General features: G+C 61.7%; 2 protein-coding genes across 16 annotated transcripts in view; one reads left to right on the top strand and one right to left on the bottom strand.

Moving 5' to 3' along the window:
• Positions 1-7928, bottom strand: part of LOC112668446 (melanoma-associated antigen 10-like) — a 40959-nt gene extending 33031 nt beyond the window's left edge. The window contains exons 1-3 of one of the 15 annotated variants that reach the window (XM_025460801.3): positions 7533-7928; positions 1881-2157; positions 147-357 (exon numbers count right to left, since the gene is read on the bottom strand). The gene's annotated coding sequence lies outside the window, so the exon portion shown is untranslated. Of the gene's footprint in view, positions 1-146; positions 358-1880; positions 2158-2828; positions 5183-5694; positions 5855-6123; positions 6492-6591; positions 7018-7276; positions 7421-7532 lie in introns of those variants that run through there. The other 14 variants (XM_025460788.3, XM_025460789.3, XM_025460791.3 and 11 more) reach the window with 14 other exon arrangements.
• Positions 7929-16480: 8552 nt separating this feature from the next.
• LOC112668448 (heat shock transcription factor, X-linked member 3) lies at positions 16481-18235 on the top strand. Its single transcript, XM_025460802.3, has 2 exons — positions 16481-17075; positions 17527-18235. Exons 1-2 carry the CDS (start codon positions 16587-16589, stop codon positions 18115-18117), a joined length of 1080 nt encoding a protein of 359 aa, XP_025316587.1. The 5' UTR covers positions 16481-16586; the 3' UTR covers positions 18118-18235.
• The last annotated feature ends 253 nt before the right edge of the window (positions 18236-18488 follow it).

Raw genomic sequence — 18488 nt, 5'->3', positions numbered from 1 at the left:
GCCCTGGCCTCCCTGAGAGCAGGGATGTGAAAATAAGAAGGGGCTCAGCCCTAAGGGCCATGTCCCCAGTTCCCAGGGCTGACAGTAAGGGCAGGCCAGGTGTCTGTGGGGTCCCCTCCTTCTTCTGACAATCAGGGTCCACTCACTCTTCTCTCCGGGTCCTCTCCTGAGACTCTTGTCTGCCGCACTGATGGGCTTCCTCAGATAACCTGCTTGCTGTCCTCTCAGAGCTTGTCCTCACCTCCCCGAGAGCTCCAACAAGCTTGAGAAGGCACCTCGGATACTGATTTATAAGCAATAGAGATTTGCCCTCGGTGCACAGTTCCTGGCTCTCTGCTCTCAGACTCCTGGAATTTCCTAAGGGTGGGGAGTAAGGAGGGTGTCTTCTGTTACGTCCCTGAGGTGGCTCCGGGAAGCCCCTTGGGATAGGGCCTGGTGGCCAGGAGAACCACCCAAGGCCAGTGGAGGGATGGAACCTTCAGCCCCACCCCCAGCCCCAGGGAGGGCAGAGGGGCTGGGGATCGGGTGATGGAGCCTCCCCTACACCCCAGAGGCACAGGGCCAGAGAGCTGGCAGGCTGGTGAACTGGGAGGTGTGGGAGAGTGGCCGCGCAGACGGAGCGGTGGCTCTGCACCCCTTCCCACGTCACTTGGCCTGTGCAGCTCTTGTGTCTGGCCGCTGCCGAGCTACATCCTTTCGTGATCCACCAGTGATGGAGGAAGTGACTTGTGCGCCTGCGTTCTGTGAGCTGCTCCGGCCACTTCATGGACCCCAGGGTGGGCCTGGGGACACTCTGCCTTAGAGCCCTTTGGTCTCAAGCACCCGAAACAATCCAAGTGGCCGCTGAAGGCTTGGACACCCTTGTAGGTCGAGCCTGTGCCTTTGGAATCTGAGCCTATCTCTGGATAGGTCAGGGCTGCACGGACTTCCTGAACTCAGGTGGGTTTAAGAGATTCCCTGTTGTGGGGAACCCCCCACCCTGTTGCTGTTGGTACCAGAATGAATGTCCTCATTCCTCGTCCAGGCCCGCGCTAGGCAAGATCAGGAAGGGTTGGCTTGGAGACCGGGCCTCTGTCCTGGGGCGCAGATGCCCTCAGGCTCCCAGGAGGGTCCTCAGCATTATCCTGCCAGGGCCTGCCCTTCCTCTGGGCCCCCAACCTCCAATAGGAGACACATGCCCCTCACACCAAGACCTCACCCTCCTCAGGTCCACCCACCTTCCTGCCCGCCCACCCGCCCGAGGGACCAGCGAGCACGCTGCTGGGGGCCACCGCTGACTGGTGCTTCCCACGCCGCCCACCAGGCAGGCCGGACTCTGGGGGTCCAGTCGGTCCTCCCTCGGGGCCTTCACATTGCTGCCTGGGGGAATCTCGCGATCCTCCATCTGCGGCCGTGAGGTCTCCTACAGACCATGGGCCCCACATCCCTGAGCACCCCCAGCCCTCGCTCGGGATCAGGCCCCGTCCAGCCCTCCCTGTGCTGAGAACAGGGAACCTGGACTCTCTAAGGGCTCTTCTCTTTTGAAGGTGGGGGAACCTCCATACCCTCAGTCTTCCCAAAGTGTCCTTTGCTTGATGCCTGGCAAATCTTTGACCTCTTTTCCCTGCCCACCACATGTGCATTCTGCTATTGACCTGAAGCCACCCCTCTGAACGGAGACTCACCTCCCGGAGCCCAAGAAGATGGGTGCATCCAGCACCTGCAGCCACCCCGGAAAGTGGTGTTTGAGGATGCCGAGGCCGGGACACCGGGGCCCACTCTGTGTGGGTGGGGAATCCCCTCCGCCCCTTCAAGGTTCATTTCGATTCCCTGCAGTGCCTGCAGCTATCTCTACCCACCCTGATCATGCACCCCACAAAGCCTGTCCTTCAGGACCTTACCACAGAGGTGAAAGGGCTGGTGCGGGAGCAGCCTGGCCTAGAGAGACCCGAGTGGCCAGGGCAGCGAGGGGGCAGTGTCGGGCTCAGCTGCCAGGGCTCCCCTGTGTGCTGGGCTCGGCTGGGCAGGCCTGGTGAGGCAAGGTCCTGGCGCCAGGCTCAGAGAGAGCATGCACCTCACCTGGACCAGTGGCACCGGCCCACACGCTGTGCTCCTGTGCTCTGCGACCTTAGCGCTCCCACCTCAGACCGAGGGCTCTGCTGCCAGTTCTTGGAGGCCCTGCAGGAGGGAAGCAGGGGGCACCTCAGGGTGTAGACTGTGAGCCCAGCCCTGGGCCCCAGTGTGGACAGGAGGGCTGGCTCCCATCCTGGGAGGTCCCGCACGCCAGGCAGGGTGGTCCCCTCCTTGGCCTCTCAGGGGACTGCTCTGGCCCCTGCCCTGGCCCCAACCCAGGCTCCATCCCTGGCCCCTGGCCCTTGGCCCTTGGCAGGGTCTGTGCCCCAGGCCTCCATCGGCGAGCCTGAGGCCACAGCGTCCCCACAAGACCAGGTTGCCCCGACTCCCCACACGAGGAGGCCAGGGGACCGGCTCTGGGCAGGCTTGCCAAAGGTCTCCAGGGCTCGTCCAGAGCCAACAAATAAGGGATCATGGATCATGGATCACGCATCTGGGGAGGGATGGCCCAGCTCTGGCTTCCATCTGGGCTGGGATGGGGCGCCTCTCGCTCTTCACCTGGACCCTACACAAGGCCTGGGAAGACTCCCTGGCTGGCCCTGAGGCCACCCTCCTTGCACCTTCTTGCAAGGGCCCCTGCCATGACCCTCCACCAGCCAAAGTCCAGAGAAATCAGTCGGCCCACCCGTCCCGCCTCTCCCCATGGCTCACACAAGCGCCCGGGGCGGCCTGGTCCCCAGGGGTCCTGCTGAGGAAGACATCCCCTCATTTCTCACCTCGAGCCCCGCCAGGGCTGGGACCGGGGCCAGGGCAGGGCACCCGCCTCCTCTGCTGATCTGAGTCCAGACCCTCAGGCCCAGGCCCTCCCCTCCCTGAGCCCAGGGATCTGGAGAGGAGGAAGGGCTCCATGGGACAGGCCCCACCACCCCATCCCTTCCCAGGGCTGCCAGGGAGGGGCACCCATATTTCTGGGCCATCCCCTCCTGGGCCTGAGGGCTGTCTTGGGGGCCACTCACCCCTTCAATGTGGGGGCGGGGGGTTGGGGGTCCCCGTACTGACTCTTGGCAGGCCCCAGGACTCCTGGGTATCTATCCCCCGGGTGGGCTTGCTCCCAAGCCCTGACTGGGACCTCTCCCAGCGGGGTCCTCATCTCCCTGAGAACTGGGAGAGGAGGGGGAGGTGGCAGCAGTCCTTGCCCTCCACCTACATTCCACCCAGTTCACAGAGAGCTGGGAGCGCTGGCTGGCCCCTCTGTCCTGGGCTAGGAGTCCACTCTGTCCTCAGGGTGCTCATGTGTATTTTCGGCAGGACCTGGAACTATCCCTTCTCACCTGAGTGTGCATCCCACCCGCAGGCCAAGGCCCCGAACACCCTGGGACCCAGTGCAGAAAGCAGGGTGTTCACTTTTCTTGACCCCTGGCCTGGCCTTGCAGGGCTGACCCCAGGGGCAGGTTTTCGCTGGGTCCCCTACGTCTGGGTGGGGGTCTGCTTAGTCCTCCCTCAGGATCGTGAGACTCCACCCTCTCCTGACCTGAGGCCACACTATAGGACCAAGGCTGGCACCTCCTGGGACCCTGGGTGCATAAGTCAGGAAACAGGTCGGCTGCTCCCCTCTTCCAGGGGGATGGCCAAGAAGGTGCCGAAGGGCAATCAAATCACTGTCTGTTTTAGGCTCTAAGGTCCTCAACTCTCACTCTGCATCCCTCCCGGACGCCAACCAGACCGGGGGCCCTGCCCTCAGCTGTCCTGAGTCCGTTTTCCTCTGACTGCCCCATGCATTGCTGAGATCCAAGGCCAAATTCGGGGTGCGCCTTAGGTGGCCAGCTGCTCAAGGGCCTCCCATTGATGACTCTGTCCTGGGGACCAGAGTCCCCTCAGTTCTCCGAGGGTCCTCACCTTGACTCTGGCAGGATCTGGGCCCTCCCTGCTGCCAAACCCAAGGACCTGCCTCTTACCCCCAGCCCCAGCCTCTGTGGGTCCCGGAGGCGGAAGCCCGCACACTCTGCTTGTCCTCCTTCTGCTCAGGGCCCCCCCGGGCCTGACTCTCCCAGGACCAGCCCCTCTATCCAGGGTCTCCCAGGTCGTACCTCTGGAGCCTTCCATCCAGTCCCACTCGCTCCTGACCCTCAGTTTTTAAACCAGGGCCCGAGCCTTGGTCAGGCAGTCTTGACACGCTGCCCGTGGACAGGGCACACACAGACCTCCCGGGGCCGACAGCAGGGCCAGCTTTCAGGGCGCTGTCCCTCTTGTGGAGTCTGGGCGCCTCCCTGAGTCCTCCCTCGGGGATCTCCACTTGACCGCAGCACATCCGGTCCTCTCTTTGCCATCTCCAGGCCTGTTCCCTCAGACCAAAGCCCTCACTGCCCTGAGAACCGCGGGCAAAGACTGGACGTCACAACAGGCTACCAAGTCTGGGGAGTCCCCGGGCTGATGGCAGAGGCTCACACGGGTTCCTTGGGGTCCCTCTGTACCCCATCTGGACTCCCTGGATGGCCTGTGCCTTCGGCTCTGCTGCCCGAGAGCCCTCCTTACGACAAGCTCTCTGTCTCACGACCTGGAGCAGAAGTCAGCACCTGCCCCGTCTCATCGTGCTCCCACCCAGGAGCCTCCTGGGACTGACTCCCTGCTGGGTCCAGGGTCCCTCAGTCCTCCTTCTTGTCCTCTTCTTGACTCCAGGAGAACCCCGGCCCTCCCCTGCTCTTTCCACCAGTACCCCTGTCTCTCTGAGCCCTAGATGTGGAGGTCAAGGCAGCCCAAGTGCCCTCTGCCTAAGATGGGGAGCTTCCCTAGGTTGCTGCTCGGGGTTGACATCTGTGGGGAAGCAGGCCTCTGTTCTGGGGTGCCTGGTCCCTCAGGCTTCCCTTGGTTGCTATCCGGACTCCCCAGACAGTCTGTGCTGGGGCCCCGAGCCGACCCGAGCCCTTTCCCCTCGGACCCAGGTCCCAAGATCTCTCCAAAGGTTCAAACATATTTCACTGGACACCACCTCTGTAACCAGGGGCCCCCAGGGCTGCAGCAGGGACAGAGTTCTTCTATCTGTCATGGGATGGGCCCTGTCTCCTCAAAGGGCCTGGGCCCTCCCCTCTGCCCATCTGAGGCCCTGCTCCTGACACCAGGCCTCTGGATGCTCTGAGACCCAGATACAGAATTTGGGCCTCACCACGTGTTCCCATCCCCCACCCCTCACGTACCTTCCGGGACTGACTCTGGGCTGGGGTGCAGGGTCCCTGGGTCCTCCCTCTGCATCCTCACTGAACATCCCAGCAGGACCTGGCCCCTCCCCTCTGCCCACCTGAGGCCCTGCTCCTGACACCAGGCCTCTGCATGCTCTGAGACCCGGATGTGGCTGTCTGGACTCCCCAAATGCCCGTCTCCTCCCCGGCCCGCGAGGGGCCTTCCCAGACTGTCCTGTGTTTCTCCGTCCTCCCTCTGCAACCTCATGGGGAATCCCAGCAGGACCTGGGCACTACCCCTGCCCACCTGAGGGAGGCCCTGTTCCGACGCCAAGGCCTCCTGACTCCCGGAGACCCAGATGCCGACGACCGGACTCGGCCCGTACTCCCACCCCCCAAGGGCCTTCCTGGACTCACACTAGGACCCCACCACCTAGAGCACTCCTCTTTTCTCCCTGAGGGTTCGAACCTTTGCCAGGTGACTGCAGGGCCTCCTCTCTGCCCACCTGACGGAGGCACGCGCCTTAGGCCTGTGTCTCAGAGACCCGGATGCGGAAGTGGGGCCTCACCACGTATTCCCACGCCCCCCGCCCCCACGACCTTCCCGGGACTGACTCTGGGCTGGGGTGCGGGGACCCTCGGCCTCTTCTGCATCCTCACCGGGAATCCCAGCAGCCGGGGCCCTCCCCTCCGCCCTCAGCATCTGCTCCCGCCACACCAGGCCCCAGGCTCTCGGGTTCCCGGATGTGCCAGGCCTGCCTCACCCGCCGCCACCATCCGGCCCTGTCCCGCTCCCCCGCGGCCTTCCCGGGCTGACCGAGGGCCCTGACCTCCGCCGGGTCCCCTCTGTCCCCCTCAGGGTCCATCCCTCGCCTCCCCTTAGCCCTTGGACCCTCACCTCCCCCTCAGGGTCTGCTCCCGCCACTCCAGGCCTCAGGCTCTCGGGTTCCCGGATGGGCCAGGCCTGCCTCACCCGCCGCCACCATCCGGCCCCGTCCCGCTCCTCCACGGCCTTCCCGGGACCGACTCTGGGCTGGGGTGCGGGGTCCCCCGGGCCTCTTTTCGCATCCTCACTGGGAATCCCAGCAGCACCCGGGGCCCTCCCCTCTGCCCACGTGTCCTAGGCCCTGCTCCTGACGCCAGGGGCCCCCAGTGCCTCAGGAGGCCCGGATGTGGAAGTCTGAGCACCCATACTCCCATGTGAGTGAGGGCAAGTCCCCATCCCAGGGGGCCCTTATGACCCTCCGACAGGGTTCTCTTTGTCCCTGTCAATGGTCCATCCCTCGCCTCCCCTTAGCCCCTGGACCCTCCCTCCGCCCCCCTCAGCGTCTGCTCCCGGCACACCAGGCCTCAGGCTCTCGCGTACCCGGATGTGCCAGGCCTGCCGCACCTGCCGCCACCATCCGGCCCCATCCCGCTCCTCCGTGGCCTTCGCGGGTTGACCGTGGGCCCTGACCTCCGCCGGGTCCCCTCTGTCCTCCCTCAGGATTCATATCTTGCCTTCCCTTAGCTCCTCAGCCATCGCGTCTGACCACCTAAGAGCTGCTCCTAACACCTAGTCTCTCAGAGACCCCGATGCGGAAGTGGGGCCTCACCACGTGTTCCCATCCCCCCTCCCACGACCTTCCCCGGACTAACTCTGGGCTGGGGTGTGGGGTCCCCCGGGCCTCATCCACATCCTCACGGGGATTCCCAGCAGCACCGGGGGCCCCCCTCTGCCCACGTGTTCTAGGCCCTGCTCCTGACGCCAGGGGCCCCCATTGTCTCGGGAGGCCCGGATGTGGAAGTCTGAGCACCCATACTCCCACGTGAGGGCAAGTCCCCATCCCAGGGGGCCTCACAGCCCTTGTTACCCTCCGCCGGGTCCCCTCTGTCCCCCTCAGGGTCCATCCCTCGCCTCCCCTTAGCCCCGGGACCCTCCCCTCCGCCCTCAGCGTCTGCTCCCGCCACACAAGGCCTCAGGCTCTCGGGTACCCGGATGTGCCAGGCCTGCCTCACCCGCCGCCACCATCTGGCCTCATCCCGCTCCTTCGTGGCCTTCCCGGGCTCACCGTGGGCCCTGACCTCCGCCGGGTCCCCTCTGTCCTGGGCTCCTGGGTCCCCGCCGTGTCACCGCGTCCCCACCGGCACTCCCTGTGTCCCTGCCCCTCTCAGGCCACTGCCCCAGGCCCCGGCATCGAGGCCTCAGCTCGACGTCGCGTTCCCGCCTTCCCCCGCGTGGTCTCTCAGGGTTCAGAAAGGGCCCCCCCACCCCCCGCCGCCCTCCGGGGCCCCTCCCCCGCCCTCGGAGCCCCCTCCCGGGGCTACCTGCTGCCCGGCTGCCGCCGGCCCGGGCCTGGCCTCCTTCCAGGGGACCCCAATGCGCCCCCCACACGAGGCCCTCCGCTCCCTCAGACCTCCGAGGCGGAAGTCGGCCCACGTCACATCCGGACCCCGTGCCAGGGGTCCCTAAGGGCTGGTTGCACGTCCGCGGGAGATGGGCTCTGCGTGGCGGGGGTAGGAGGACACCTGTGGGAGGCTCCCTGGGTCCTCTCGCGGGTCCTCCCTCCCCGGACTCGGGCGGGCTGCGGCCTCGGCTCTCTGCAGACCTCAGTCGGTGCCCCTTACACCGAGCCTCTCAGGCCCCGACGTGTCGTCCCTGAGCGCCCGAGGGGTGGTTGCTGCGGCTCGGGCCCCACCGGCTCTGCAGGTCCCGGGGTGGCCCAGGGCTGCCGGCAGGGGCACAGCAGGGTTCGGCGGCCCCCAGCGTCCTGGCACAGGTCGGCTCTCAGTCCTCACCCAGGAGGCCCTCATCAGGACACAGGCCTGCTGTGCAGCCGCAGCGCCCATAGCCCCGGGGCAGGGCAGGGGCAGGGGCCGGGAGGAAGCGCCCCTTCCCACGGGGTCCCTTGGCCAGCAGCCAGACTTTAGGGACATCGTGTTAAAGGTTTAGTTTCCTGGGGGCGGCCGAGCAGCTGCAAGGGTGTCTAGGGGTGTCCCGTATTGCGGGGCCCACTGCAGGGAGTTTTCCCCTGACATGCTGCGTCATCGGGAGAAACACACCGTCCCTCTCTACCTAGCGTGTGTCCTGTGCACGGGTATGAGTGCTGGCATGCTTACAGGCCTATTTATATCTGTGTGGCCTGTGTATATACTGCCTTTAGGAAAGACTAACTTCTCATACTACTTGTCAATACCCACTATTCTATTCCCGCTCTAGTCTTTATATCCTCTTCTAATAAGTTTTGAAAAGGACATCTTCCCATTGTAAGGTGAATTTTTTTTATTTTATTTTTTATAAATTTTTATTTATTTATTTATTTATGATAGTCACACAGAGAGAGAGAGGCAGAGACACAGGCAGAGGGAGGAGCAGGCTTCATGCACCGGGAGCCCGACGTGGGACTCGATCCCGGGTCTCCAGGATCGCGCCCTGGGCCAAAGGCAGGCGCCAAACCGCTGCGCCACCCAGGGATCCCTGTAAGGTGATTTTAGATAGCTAATGCCAGAATCCAGAAGCATCTGCCTCAAACAATGCCGTGTTCTCTGCTGTCCTGATACTTGCCCAGGGCTACTGGCATGTGTCCTGCCAGGTCATGCATCAGGTTTGTGCCAGGAAGTAGGGGCAGAAGGTGAAAGTCGTTCCGAATCCCCCTGCTTTCCTCTGCATCTCTGCAGCCTACATTCTCTCCCCACATCCCTGCTGCCCCTACATCCCCACCCCAGATACCAGAATCCACCCACACTCTTAAGGGCCCCCCCCCCCCGGGGGGCTTTCTTCTGTGTTGTTCTGATACTGCTGTTCATATTATGTGTGTTTTGAAAGACTTGCCATTTTGTAGAGCACACTTAGGTCCAGGGAAACAGACAGCACTATACACAGATTTCCCACTTAGCCGCTTCCACGCTCCTACATAGTTTCCCTCATACCAACACCCCACCACAGCCACACGCTGCTCATCACTGATGAAGGCCCTCGATTCATCCACATCACACAGAGCCCATAGAACCCGTTAATCTTCACACCTGGTATTTATTTTTATGGGTTTAAACTCATGTATGATGATGTGTATCCATCAGGATAGTATTAGACAGAGGATTTCACTTCTCTGCCTATTGCTTCCTCCCCACACAGCCCTGTGCACCAATGATAGTGTCGTTGTCTCCAGAAATTTCCCTTTATACAGTGTCATTAATTGCGAATCATACAACATGGAGCTTTTCCACATGGACTCGGTCACTCAGTAATATGCATTTCAATTTCTCCAAAATTCTCATGACTGGATAGCTCATTTCTTTTGAGAGCACCCAGAATCCATTAGCTGGTTTTACTACAGCTTATCAGGTAACCTACTAAAACACATCTGGGTACCTCTATATTTGAAAAAAAGATGACAAAAACAATAATAAACATCAATGCGTACGATCACATGTGGAAAACTTTTTAACTGTGTTGGGTACATTCCCATACGGTTGGTGGATAATATGGTAAGAATACATGTACATATCTAAAACTGCATAAATATATTTAGAGGACTTGTAGCAGTGGCATTCCCAACAAGGCAGGACGAGGTTTTCTGCACCTACACGTCACATCAAGCAATTGGTTTGTAAAAGCGGACATACTGGTGGAAGAGGTGAACAGTGGCGGGGGGATATGTACAAGTGGAGACAGTAGAAGCATAAGTATAAAAGACAACAAAAAACCACATATATTTAATATTTTTTCCTAAATACATATATATGTATAGCATGTGTATATATATATGAACTTACACTATATGTAGTATTCAAGATGAGAGACCAAGCCACGTACTTTAGACTCCAGACAGAATCCCAGGGCTTTGGGGAAAAAATGGGTTGGAAAGCGTCAAGGACAGAAGCTCAAGAGACAGGGTCGGGACGTGCAGCCAAGAAAAAGGAAAAGTCTTTTGTTCTGGCTTCCTGTGCCTCCTGGCCCGTTCATTCTGCAAGGGCCCAAGGAACCCAGACCAGTGTGCTCCGGCATGGGTCGGGGCCGGCGGAATGGACGAGAAAGGGTCCGCGAGAGGCCAGGGGAGCCCTGCTGGTGGCTCCCTCACGGCCACAGAGCGGCTGAGCTCTGCTCCCTGCAAGGGCCTATGAGTGAACAGTGAGGACACGAGGGCCCCGGGGCCACGCGCCTTCGGGGACTGTGTGTAGCAGCCGCTGTCCCGCAGGGAGGTGGGGAGGGGTGCCCTGAGACCTGCGCCAGCCCCAAGGGGTGGAAGGGTGACGAGGGGGCGGCGACCCCCGGGGCAGGCTCTCCAGGGGCCAAGGCCCCAGGGCCCCGGGGGCTCTGTGGGCAGCGTGACTCCTCGTGTGCAGCTGAGGAGCATGCAGCGGGCGGGGGACAGTGGCCCTACTTAGAGAAGGGGTGCTTTAGGGGTGGGAGCAAAGTCTGAAGTGGATAATTGCTCTGAGCATCCTTGTTGGATCCTGCAAAGACCGAGCACTGTCCTGTGACAGGAAGGAACGCTATTTGGTTTCTTCCCAACCGCATCAGAAACGTTGAGCCCAAGAAGTACAGTTTTGTTGCCTTATCCTCTCCAGTGTAGGGTCTGTGGAGAAATGGGATCCCTTGTGTGCTCTTGTGAGAATGTTACCCGGTCACAGCTGCTCTGGAAAAAGAGTATGGCGGGCCCTGGAAAAATTACGGATGGAATTACCGTGTGACCCCGCCATGGTTATTCTGAGTGTATAGTCCAGGAATTGAAAGCTGGTCTCTAAACCTCTTCGGGCACCGTTTTCAGGGCAGCGGTCTTCAGACAGCTGCAATGTAGGCGTGATCTTGTGACCTAGGAGGAGGATTTGGAGTGGGTCGTCCCGGGACCGAGACCCATTTCTCCTGTGTATCTGGGCTTGGTCCAGGGTCCTGCCTCAGAGCTCCCCTAACCCTTGTAATTCCAGTGTGTGGGGGGTAAGGAGGGTGTCTTCTGTTACGTCCCTGAGGTGGCTCCGGGAAGCCCCTTGGGATAGGGCCTGGTGGCCAGGAGAACCACCCAGGCCAGTGGAGGGATGGAACCTTCAGCCCCACCCCCAGCCCCAGGGAGGGCAGAGGGGCTGGGGATCGGGTGATGGAGCCTCCCCTACACCCCAGAGGCACAGGGCCAGAGAGCTGGCAGGCTGGTGAACTGGGAGGTGTGGGAGAGGGGCCGCGTGGACAGAGCAGCAGCTCTGCACCCCTTCCCACGTCACTTGGTCTGTGCAGCTCTTGTGTCTGGCTGCTATTGAGCTATATCCTTTCACGATCCACCAGTGATGGAGGAAGTGACTTGTGCGCCTGCGTTCTGTGAGCTGCTCCGGCCACTTCATGGACCCCAGGGTGGGCCTGGGGATGCTCTGCCTTAGAGCCTTTTGGTCACAGGGACAGGTAACGTTCCAGGGTTTGGGACTGGCGGGGTCGGCGTGGGCAGCCTGGTAGGGCTGAGCCCTTCCCGTGTGGAATGTGCTGCTGTCTCTGTATGCAGAGTGGACAACTGCGGGGGATCCTGGCCACCCTGCCTGTCCACGCCCCATGTGTGTCACGGTGCTACAAGGCTCAGTAGTCACTGTGGCCGCTGGCTGCGTGGCCTTCACACAGGCAGCATGGGGGTTTTCCTGGGGAGGAGGGCGAAGCTTCCAGGAGCACTTCCGGAACCCCAAGATCCCAAAGCTCTCCCCGTTCCCCCGTGTGCCCAGGGGTGGATTTGCTTTTCCTCCGCGATTACAAAATCAGTGTGTCAGGTCAGTAACCGAACTACATTATTCGCATTACCCAGGCTTGTCCCCCAGACCCACTGGCCTGGAGGCGTCCTAGGCAGTAGGTGTCAAAGCATGTTCGCATAGCACCTTTGTCGTAGAAGGAACCAGAAACACCCGGCACGGTCCAGAGGCAGTCGGGGAGGACATCCTGAATTGTCTAGTTTGTGGAATGGGTGTAAGTCACTCTTCATCCTGGTCGGGAGGGGGCGAGGAAGGAGCAAGGCCTTCCCGGGGTGGGGGTGGGTGGCGCATGAGGCCCCTCACAACCCGGTAGGTGCAGCAGGAGAAAGGAGGGGGACATAGGCCACCAGTCCTCGTGGCAGACTGCAGGGAGCCGGGCCATCCTGCATGAGGAGGCGACAGCAGAGCTCCGTCCACTCGAGTGGGTCTGAGCAGATCTGCACTGAGCTCCTGGGGCACCCCGCTCCACTCCTGGAGCCTCTCAGGGCCTCCCCGGGCCTCGCCCCTTTGGCAGGCATCCTGAGTTAGGAGCCCCTCTCGGGTCTGGGTCACAATGCCATGTGCACGGGCAGCAGGAGAGGACAAGCCCCGTGTCATGCGTGTCTGTAAGGAATCCACCTGCAGGATGGGCCCCAAGGTATCTGCAGAGATGTGGGCCCCGCGTGGGGGCCCCCCGGGGAAGCCACGGTCCCAGAGCTCGGGGTCTGTCTGTGGGGCTGCCTGCTTCCCCTCCAGCACAGCCACCGGGGACGCCAAGGCGGCCCAGCCACCGGGGACACGTGCACACTGGGCTTGGTGTGCAAGCCAGCCGGCCAGGCTTGTGGGGTCGGCCTCTCCCAAGGCAGTGGCTTCTCTACAGCAGCAGGAGTCCCCGTGACGGGCAGGAGCTTTCCGATGCCTTTCTGGCCTCGCCGTCTTCAGGGGCCCCTCAACTGACTGCTGAACCCTGGTACCTCACCCTGGATCCACACCAGCCTCTGAGGGACAGACCTGTCGCTTCCCAAGGGCCCATCAGCAATCGCGGGGGGCTCCAGGGATCTGGGGCTGCTCCAGGAAGAGGACCAGACCAGGAGAGGCTGCAAGGCCAGCAGCACCCCTGGGTGGCGCTGGCACAGGTCCAGTCACAGGGGAGCCCCTCCCAGCAGGACTCCGCCCAGGGGCCTATGGCCAGGGGGGCAGCAGGCAGGATGGGAGCGCTATGGTCGGAACGTGCCCCATCCCCCCCAACATGTGTGGAAATCCCAAGTGCCAGACACGATGGCGTTTGGCGACAGGCCCTCTGGGAGGTGCTTCAGAGGGCGCAACCCTCCTGGATGGGGCTCCACCTTCTAAGAGAGGCTCCAGAGAGTTCCCCAGGTCCCTCCAACATGAGAGGACCCAGGAGGAGGTGTCAGCTGGAGCCAGGACAGGACTCTGGCTCCCCCTTGCTGGCACCTCACAATTCCAGCCTCCAGCACCAGGAGAAATGACTGTTCCTTATTCCTAAGCCATCCGGTTGTGAGGTGATCTGTTCCGGGCCCAGCAGGCTCCTGGACAAAGGCAAGCGACAGACCGCGCGGGGAGGGGACTCAGGTCGGCAGCTCGAGAGGGAGCCAGGCCTGGGGTCTCAGAACCGTGGGGCTCCAGCTCGTGTTCCCAGCAGAGGTAGGGTGAGGTGGGTGGGGTCGGATGGCAGGCAGGCGGGCTCCACGTGGCCGGCAGTCTGCCACTGTGAGCTGCATGGGAAACAGTGGCACCTGTGCAGGAAGATGTGAGCGGGGTGCCCCGGGACGCAGCTGCTGTGATCAGACCCACCGCCGTGGGGCCTGGGGCTGGTGCGGGGCCCTACAGGACCCGAGGTTGGGGAGCACGGTGTCGGGGGGCCCGGCCCGGGGTGCTGTGCCCCACAGCGCAAGTGCAGGCCACGGGGTGGGGGGGCGGGCCTCTGGGCCCGGGGAGGAGGAGGAGGCAGCCTGGGACGTTGCCCCGGGGGCCACGGCTGCCACACAGGCTTCCTCCTAATGGGGCTGAGGAGGCCCCTGAAGTGTGCAGGGACCCATGACAGGGCAAGGGTGGCGCCTGCAGGGATGAGGCCGGGGAGGGGTGGCTGCTGGGCCCCGGGGAGCCCCAGATGGCCCAAGGGCCTTGGGCCCCAGGCCCAGCGCTCAGCACTTTCCCCAGGGCCACGCAGAAGCTGTGGCGAGTTCACACGGACCTAGTGTCCCCTTCGGGGTGGCCGTCCTCCTAGCCCACCTGGCCGTGTCCTGCTGGAGTCGCCGGCCCAGGGCTCTGGCCAGCTCTGGGGCCTCTGGGCCATGCCAGAGCAATCCTCTCTGCCAAGGGGTCTTGAGCAAGGAAGCAAAGAAGGCCCGTCTCCGTGGCGGCCCCGGGGCCCGGGCTGACATGCCAGGGCCCAGATGGCTTAGCCGCGGGAGGCCGAGTTTCCCATAGGCCAGTGCCCTCACCCAAGACGGCACTGTGGCTCTGTCCTCCTCAGGGGACAAGATGCACTTGCTGTCCTTGACTCGGCCCCAGCCGAGATTTGGGGACTCAAAACACAGAACGTCAGGCAAGGGTCCCACAGAAGAGCTAGGACCTGAGAGGGCCTCAAGCCAGCCCGACCCCACCCAATGCCTGCGTGCTCTGCGGAGCACCAGACTGTGCATCCCCAAGCCATTCCTCTCCCATTTCCCTCCCACCCAACGGGCCCGTCCCTTGACGGCACCAGCAGAGCTCGGAGCTCGCCGAGGCCTCGGCAAAGTACCCGCTTCATCCTCGAACGAGCTCTGGGAAAGTCTTAGGGCTGCAACTGACAGAAGCTGGAGAGTCCAGGAGCCCCCTTCGGAGAAGCCAGCAATGGCTTTTAAAGTGTGGCTTTCCTTGAAGCTGCCACTGAATTGCTCAGGTCTCACGGCAGGCCCCGCCAGCCCTTGCTGACTCTAGAGTGAACACCAGGGAAAGTGTGGAGAAGCACGAAGACCATGAAGTAGGCCCGCGTCTCGAGCCGGGGGCTAATCGAGGGTTCCAACTTTTGGACTCAAAGTCCCCTCGGGAGGCTCTCTCTCAAACCTGCATGGTGCTCCCTGTTTAGACACAGAGGACTGAGCCTCAGAGAGGGCGACTGGCCCTTCTGGGTGGCGGAGCTGACACAAGGAGCTAGGGCCTCCCGGGGAGCGGTGGGGGGGGCGGCCTAGCCATGGCACCAGTGAGGATGGAGAACAGAGTGGCCCTGGGGGGAGAGAACATGTATCCCCCACACCGCCGTCCCGCCCTCTCATACGTGAAGATGACTTTGACCCGGGTGTTGTCCCGGCCCACACCCCGGCTCTCCTGGGTTCAGGTACTCCACGTTGGCTGCTAGTCCCATCCCACTAACCGAATAGGAATCTTGCTCGCAAGTGAGTCTGTAGGAAGCAGGCCCTTTGAAACATCAGCCCGGAGCCAACACCAGTACTCAATGCATCTGCCAGTGAGGTGGAGGCGGGAGGGCGACACGGGAGTCGGGGTGGGTGTGGGCTCGGGGCGAGGGCGGTGGGGCCGGCCTGGGAGCGGGTCTGTGAAGTGATTTGTTTCAACACAACATATGCCGCACCCCACGATCAAGGCATTGAAAGGGGAAATGCTCCCAGGAGATCCAGTTTGGAAGCGGGGGGCCGGAAATCTGGGCAGGCTGCCCAAACCCCTCTACCAGGCCAGGAAGCAGGGCTTCAGAGGCAGCCAGCCTTGGGGGAGGCTGGAGGCAGGTGTGTGCGGGAGGGCCGCAACGGGCCAACTCAAGTGTCCCCAGGGTGAGCCCATCTTGGGTGGCGAGGGTAATTTCTCGAGGGAACAGGTGGAAACTAAAAGCAATCACACTGTGACGTGGAGAGGGACGAGAGCAGGGACAAGCTGAGCTCACAGGAGACTCTATGGCACAGCAGAGGAGGGGGTGCTGTGGGGGACACTGAGGTCGAGGAACAAGAGGTATGCTCCCACCGTGCTTGAGCACAGCCCTACTCTGGGGACAACTTGACCCAGGGATGGGAACGGGGGACTGTATGCTCAGGCCCAGCTGAGCAGGACCAACTGCCAGCAGGAGCAGGTGGGAGAGACCATAGCAGGAAGTGGGGGGGGGGGTCACAAAGAAGAGGGGGGCTACCGAGTGAGACTAGGCCAACTGGACCTCCAGGGACTGCCCCCCGAGGGCCCCGCCGACTGGGGCGGATTGGGCGGTAGCCAAGCCAGGACCATGCAGGGCCTGGCCCTTGAGCTGATCGGAGGCCCTCAGTGGGTGCCCCCCCCGCCGTCTCTAGGGGTGGGCAAGGAGCTGGGATCTGGGTTTCCCTACCCTCCCTGGGCCGGGCCCCAGGAAGCAATGTGCCTGGCTACAGACGAGAGCCTTTCTGGGCAAGGTGGACCATACTTTTGTGTACTTTGAGACAAGAGAGGAGCTGGGGGCCCTGTGCGTGGCCCCTCCCCCAGCCTTGGCCAGGGCTCCCTGTGCAGACTGGCTCTGAGCCACCTTTGTGACATCACGTGACAGAGGGTGGGGACTCAGGCAGCTGGTTGCCCCACGACCGGGCTCTAGAATCCTGTGAACACTATTTATTGGGCGTCCCTGCACTGGCCCAAGGCATTTCTGACTCGAACGTCCAGTGAGACAGTCTCGGGGCAAAGATGCTCCTGATCTAGACTGGCTCCATGGCTAGTCAGGGTACCGACAAGGTGTATGAAGTCAAGCTGGCCCCACCTGGGGATGGAGAGCCAGCGACAGGGATCCCGTCTGATTTATCCCCGGATCCAAATGTGGATTCTGGGGAGATTTTCGAGAAGAATGAGGATGAAGCTGTGAACCGAGATCCAGGACCTCAAGACAACCCACAGCCACAGGCCCAAGACCATGGTGCCGCCAACGTGGAAGAAAACATTCTCGGGCTCTCCTTCCCGAGGAAGCTTTGGAGGATCGTGGAGGACGACGCCTTCACGTCGGTGCGCTGGAACGAGGACGGAGACGCCGTGGTCATCGACGAAGACCTCTTCCAGCGGGAGGTTCTTCACCGGAGAGGCGCAGAGAGGATCTTCGAGACCGACAGCTTAAAGAGCTTCATCCGCCTCATGAACCTGTACGGGTTCAGCAAAATCCGAGCCAGCAACCCCTCAGGTCACTCTCTGGGGAACAAGAAAATGATGGTAAAGTACAAAGGCCTTGCCTGCCCCCTCCCCTGTCTCCCCTGTTCTCTGTCTGTCCCACTCACATAGTCCCAGCGGACTTAGATGACTCCCCTCCCAGAAGGGTTTCCTTTCCCAGGACAATCTCTTTCCCATGACCCTGTTAACAAGGGAGAGAAAGGCTAGGCCTTCCCCTCGAATCTACAAGCCCCTCAGGGAGAGAGTGCTGCTGGGCCCAGACACAGGCTAGGTCATGTCAAATAGGCACGTGGACACCTGAGCCCACATATCATGTGTAGTTCATGAGCTTGGCCTCTCGGGTTGGACAGCCCCGGTGGGCAACCTAAAGGGATGCCATCACAATGGAACCTGGCCATTGTGACAGTGGGGGTGGGGGGTGGCTGCCTTGGTGGCTGCGGCCGCCATGAACCTTCCCCTCCCACAGTGACTAACATGAGGACTCTTGTTTCAGATCTACCGAAATTCCAACTTTCAGAGAGACAGGCCCTTGTTCCTTGACAATGTCCAGAGAAAAGGTGACCTGAAAACCACCACTGCGTGCTCAGGGAGCAGCGCAACCACTCCCAAGAGAAAGAAGCCCACGGCAGCCACAAGACATTCTCCACGAATCCATCACCAGGAATCCACCAAAGAGGACAAGAAGGCCCCCAGGGAAGCCCCAAATGCTCAGGGACCCAGTGGCACCCAGTCATTCACATTCTCTGGCATCTGGTCTCTGAGCAGTGTAGCCGGGTACGCCACCGAAAATCATGGCCCCAGTGAGCTGGCTGGTCCCAGTGGGGAGGGTACCTCCAGGAATGTGATGTTCGCATCCCCGGCCCTGGCCGGGAGGGATGGCGCAGGGGAACTGCCCCCCGCACCCCCCGTTTACCCAGATTACAGGTCAGTGATGTCACTCTACAACACCTGTTATTCCATCCTCTTGGCTGCCCTCTCGGTCATGTCCCCAAACGAGGCCCCAAGTGAGAACGAGGAGCACGAGGGCTCCTCGGATTACAAGTGTGCACTCTGTGAACACTTCAAGGAAAATCCGGGTCCCTAAGCTCACAGGCCAATGGTGACAGATAAAAACACCACTCTGTAACCGCAAATCTATTTTCGGCTTTAATAAAGAAAAGCAAAACTCTGGCAGTAAATAAATGACCTACTGAGCAAGGCGAGTCTGTGTTGTTTTCTCACTTTCGATGCTACCCGTGCCTCACCGGATACCCCCAAGGAGGCTGGGAGTCCTGGCCCAGGACAGGTTTTGGCCCCCGAGAGTCCTCTTTCCTTTGAAACAGCAGCATCTTTGCACACCCAGCGGAGGAGCCGGCTAGGGAGGGGCGAGGCAAGCCCGGGGGGGCGGGGACCTGAGCATAGCCTCCCTCCAGACCTCGGCAGAGTCCCCTTATGTCACTGACCTATCTTGAAATG

This window comes from Canis lupus, chromosome X (assembly GCF_003254725.2).
Source record: "Canis lupus dingo isolate Sandy chromosome X, ASM325472v2, whole genome shotgun sequence".
Lineage (NCBI taxonomy): Eukaryota > Metazoa > Chordata > Mammalia > Carnivora > Canidae > Canis > Canis lupus.
The sequence above is the reverse complement of the archived record's forward strand: the minus strand, read 5'-3'. Positions and strand labels throughout refer to the sequence as shown.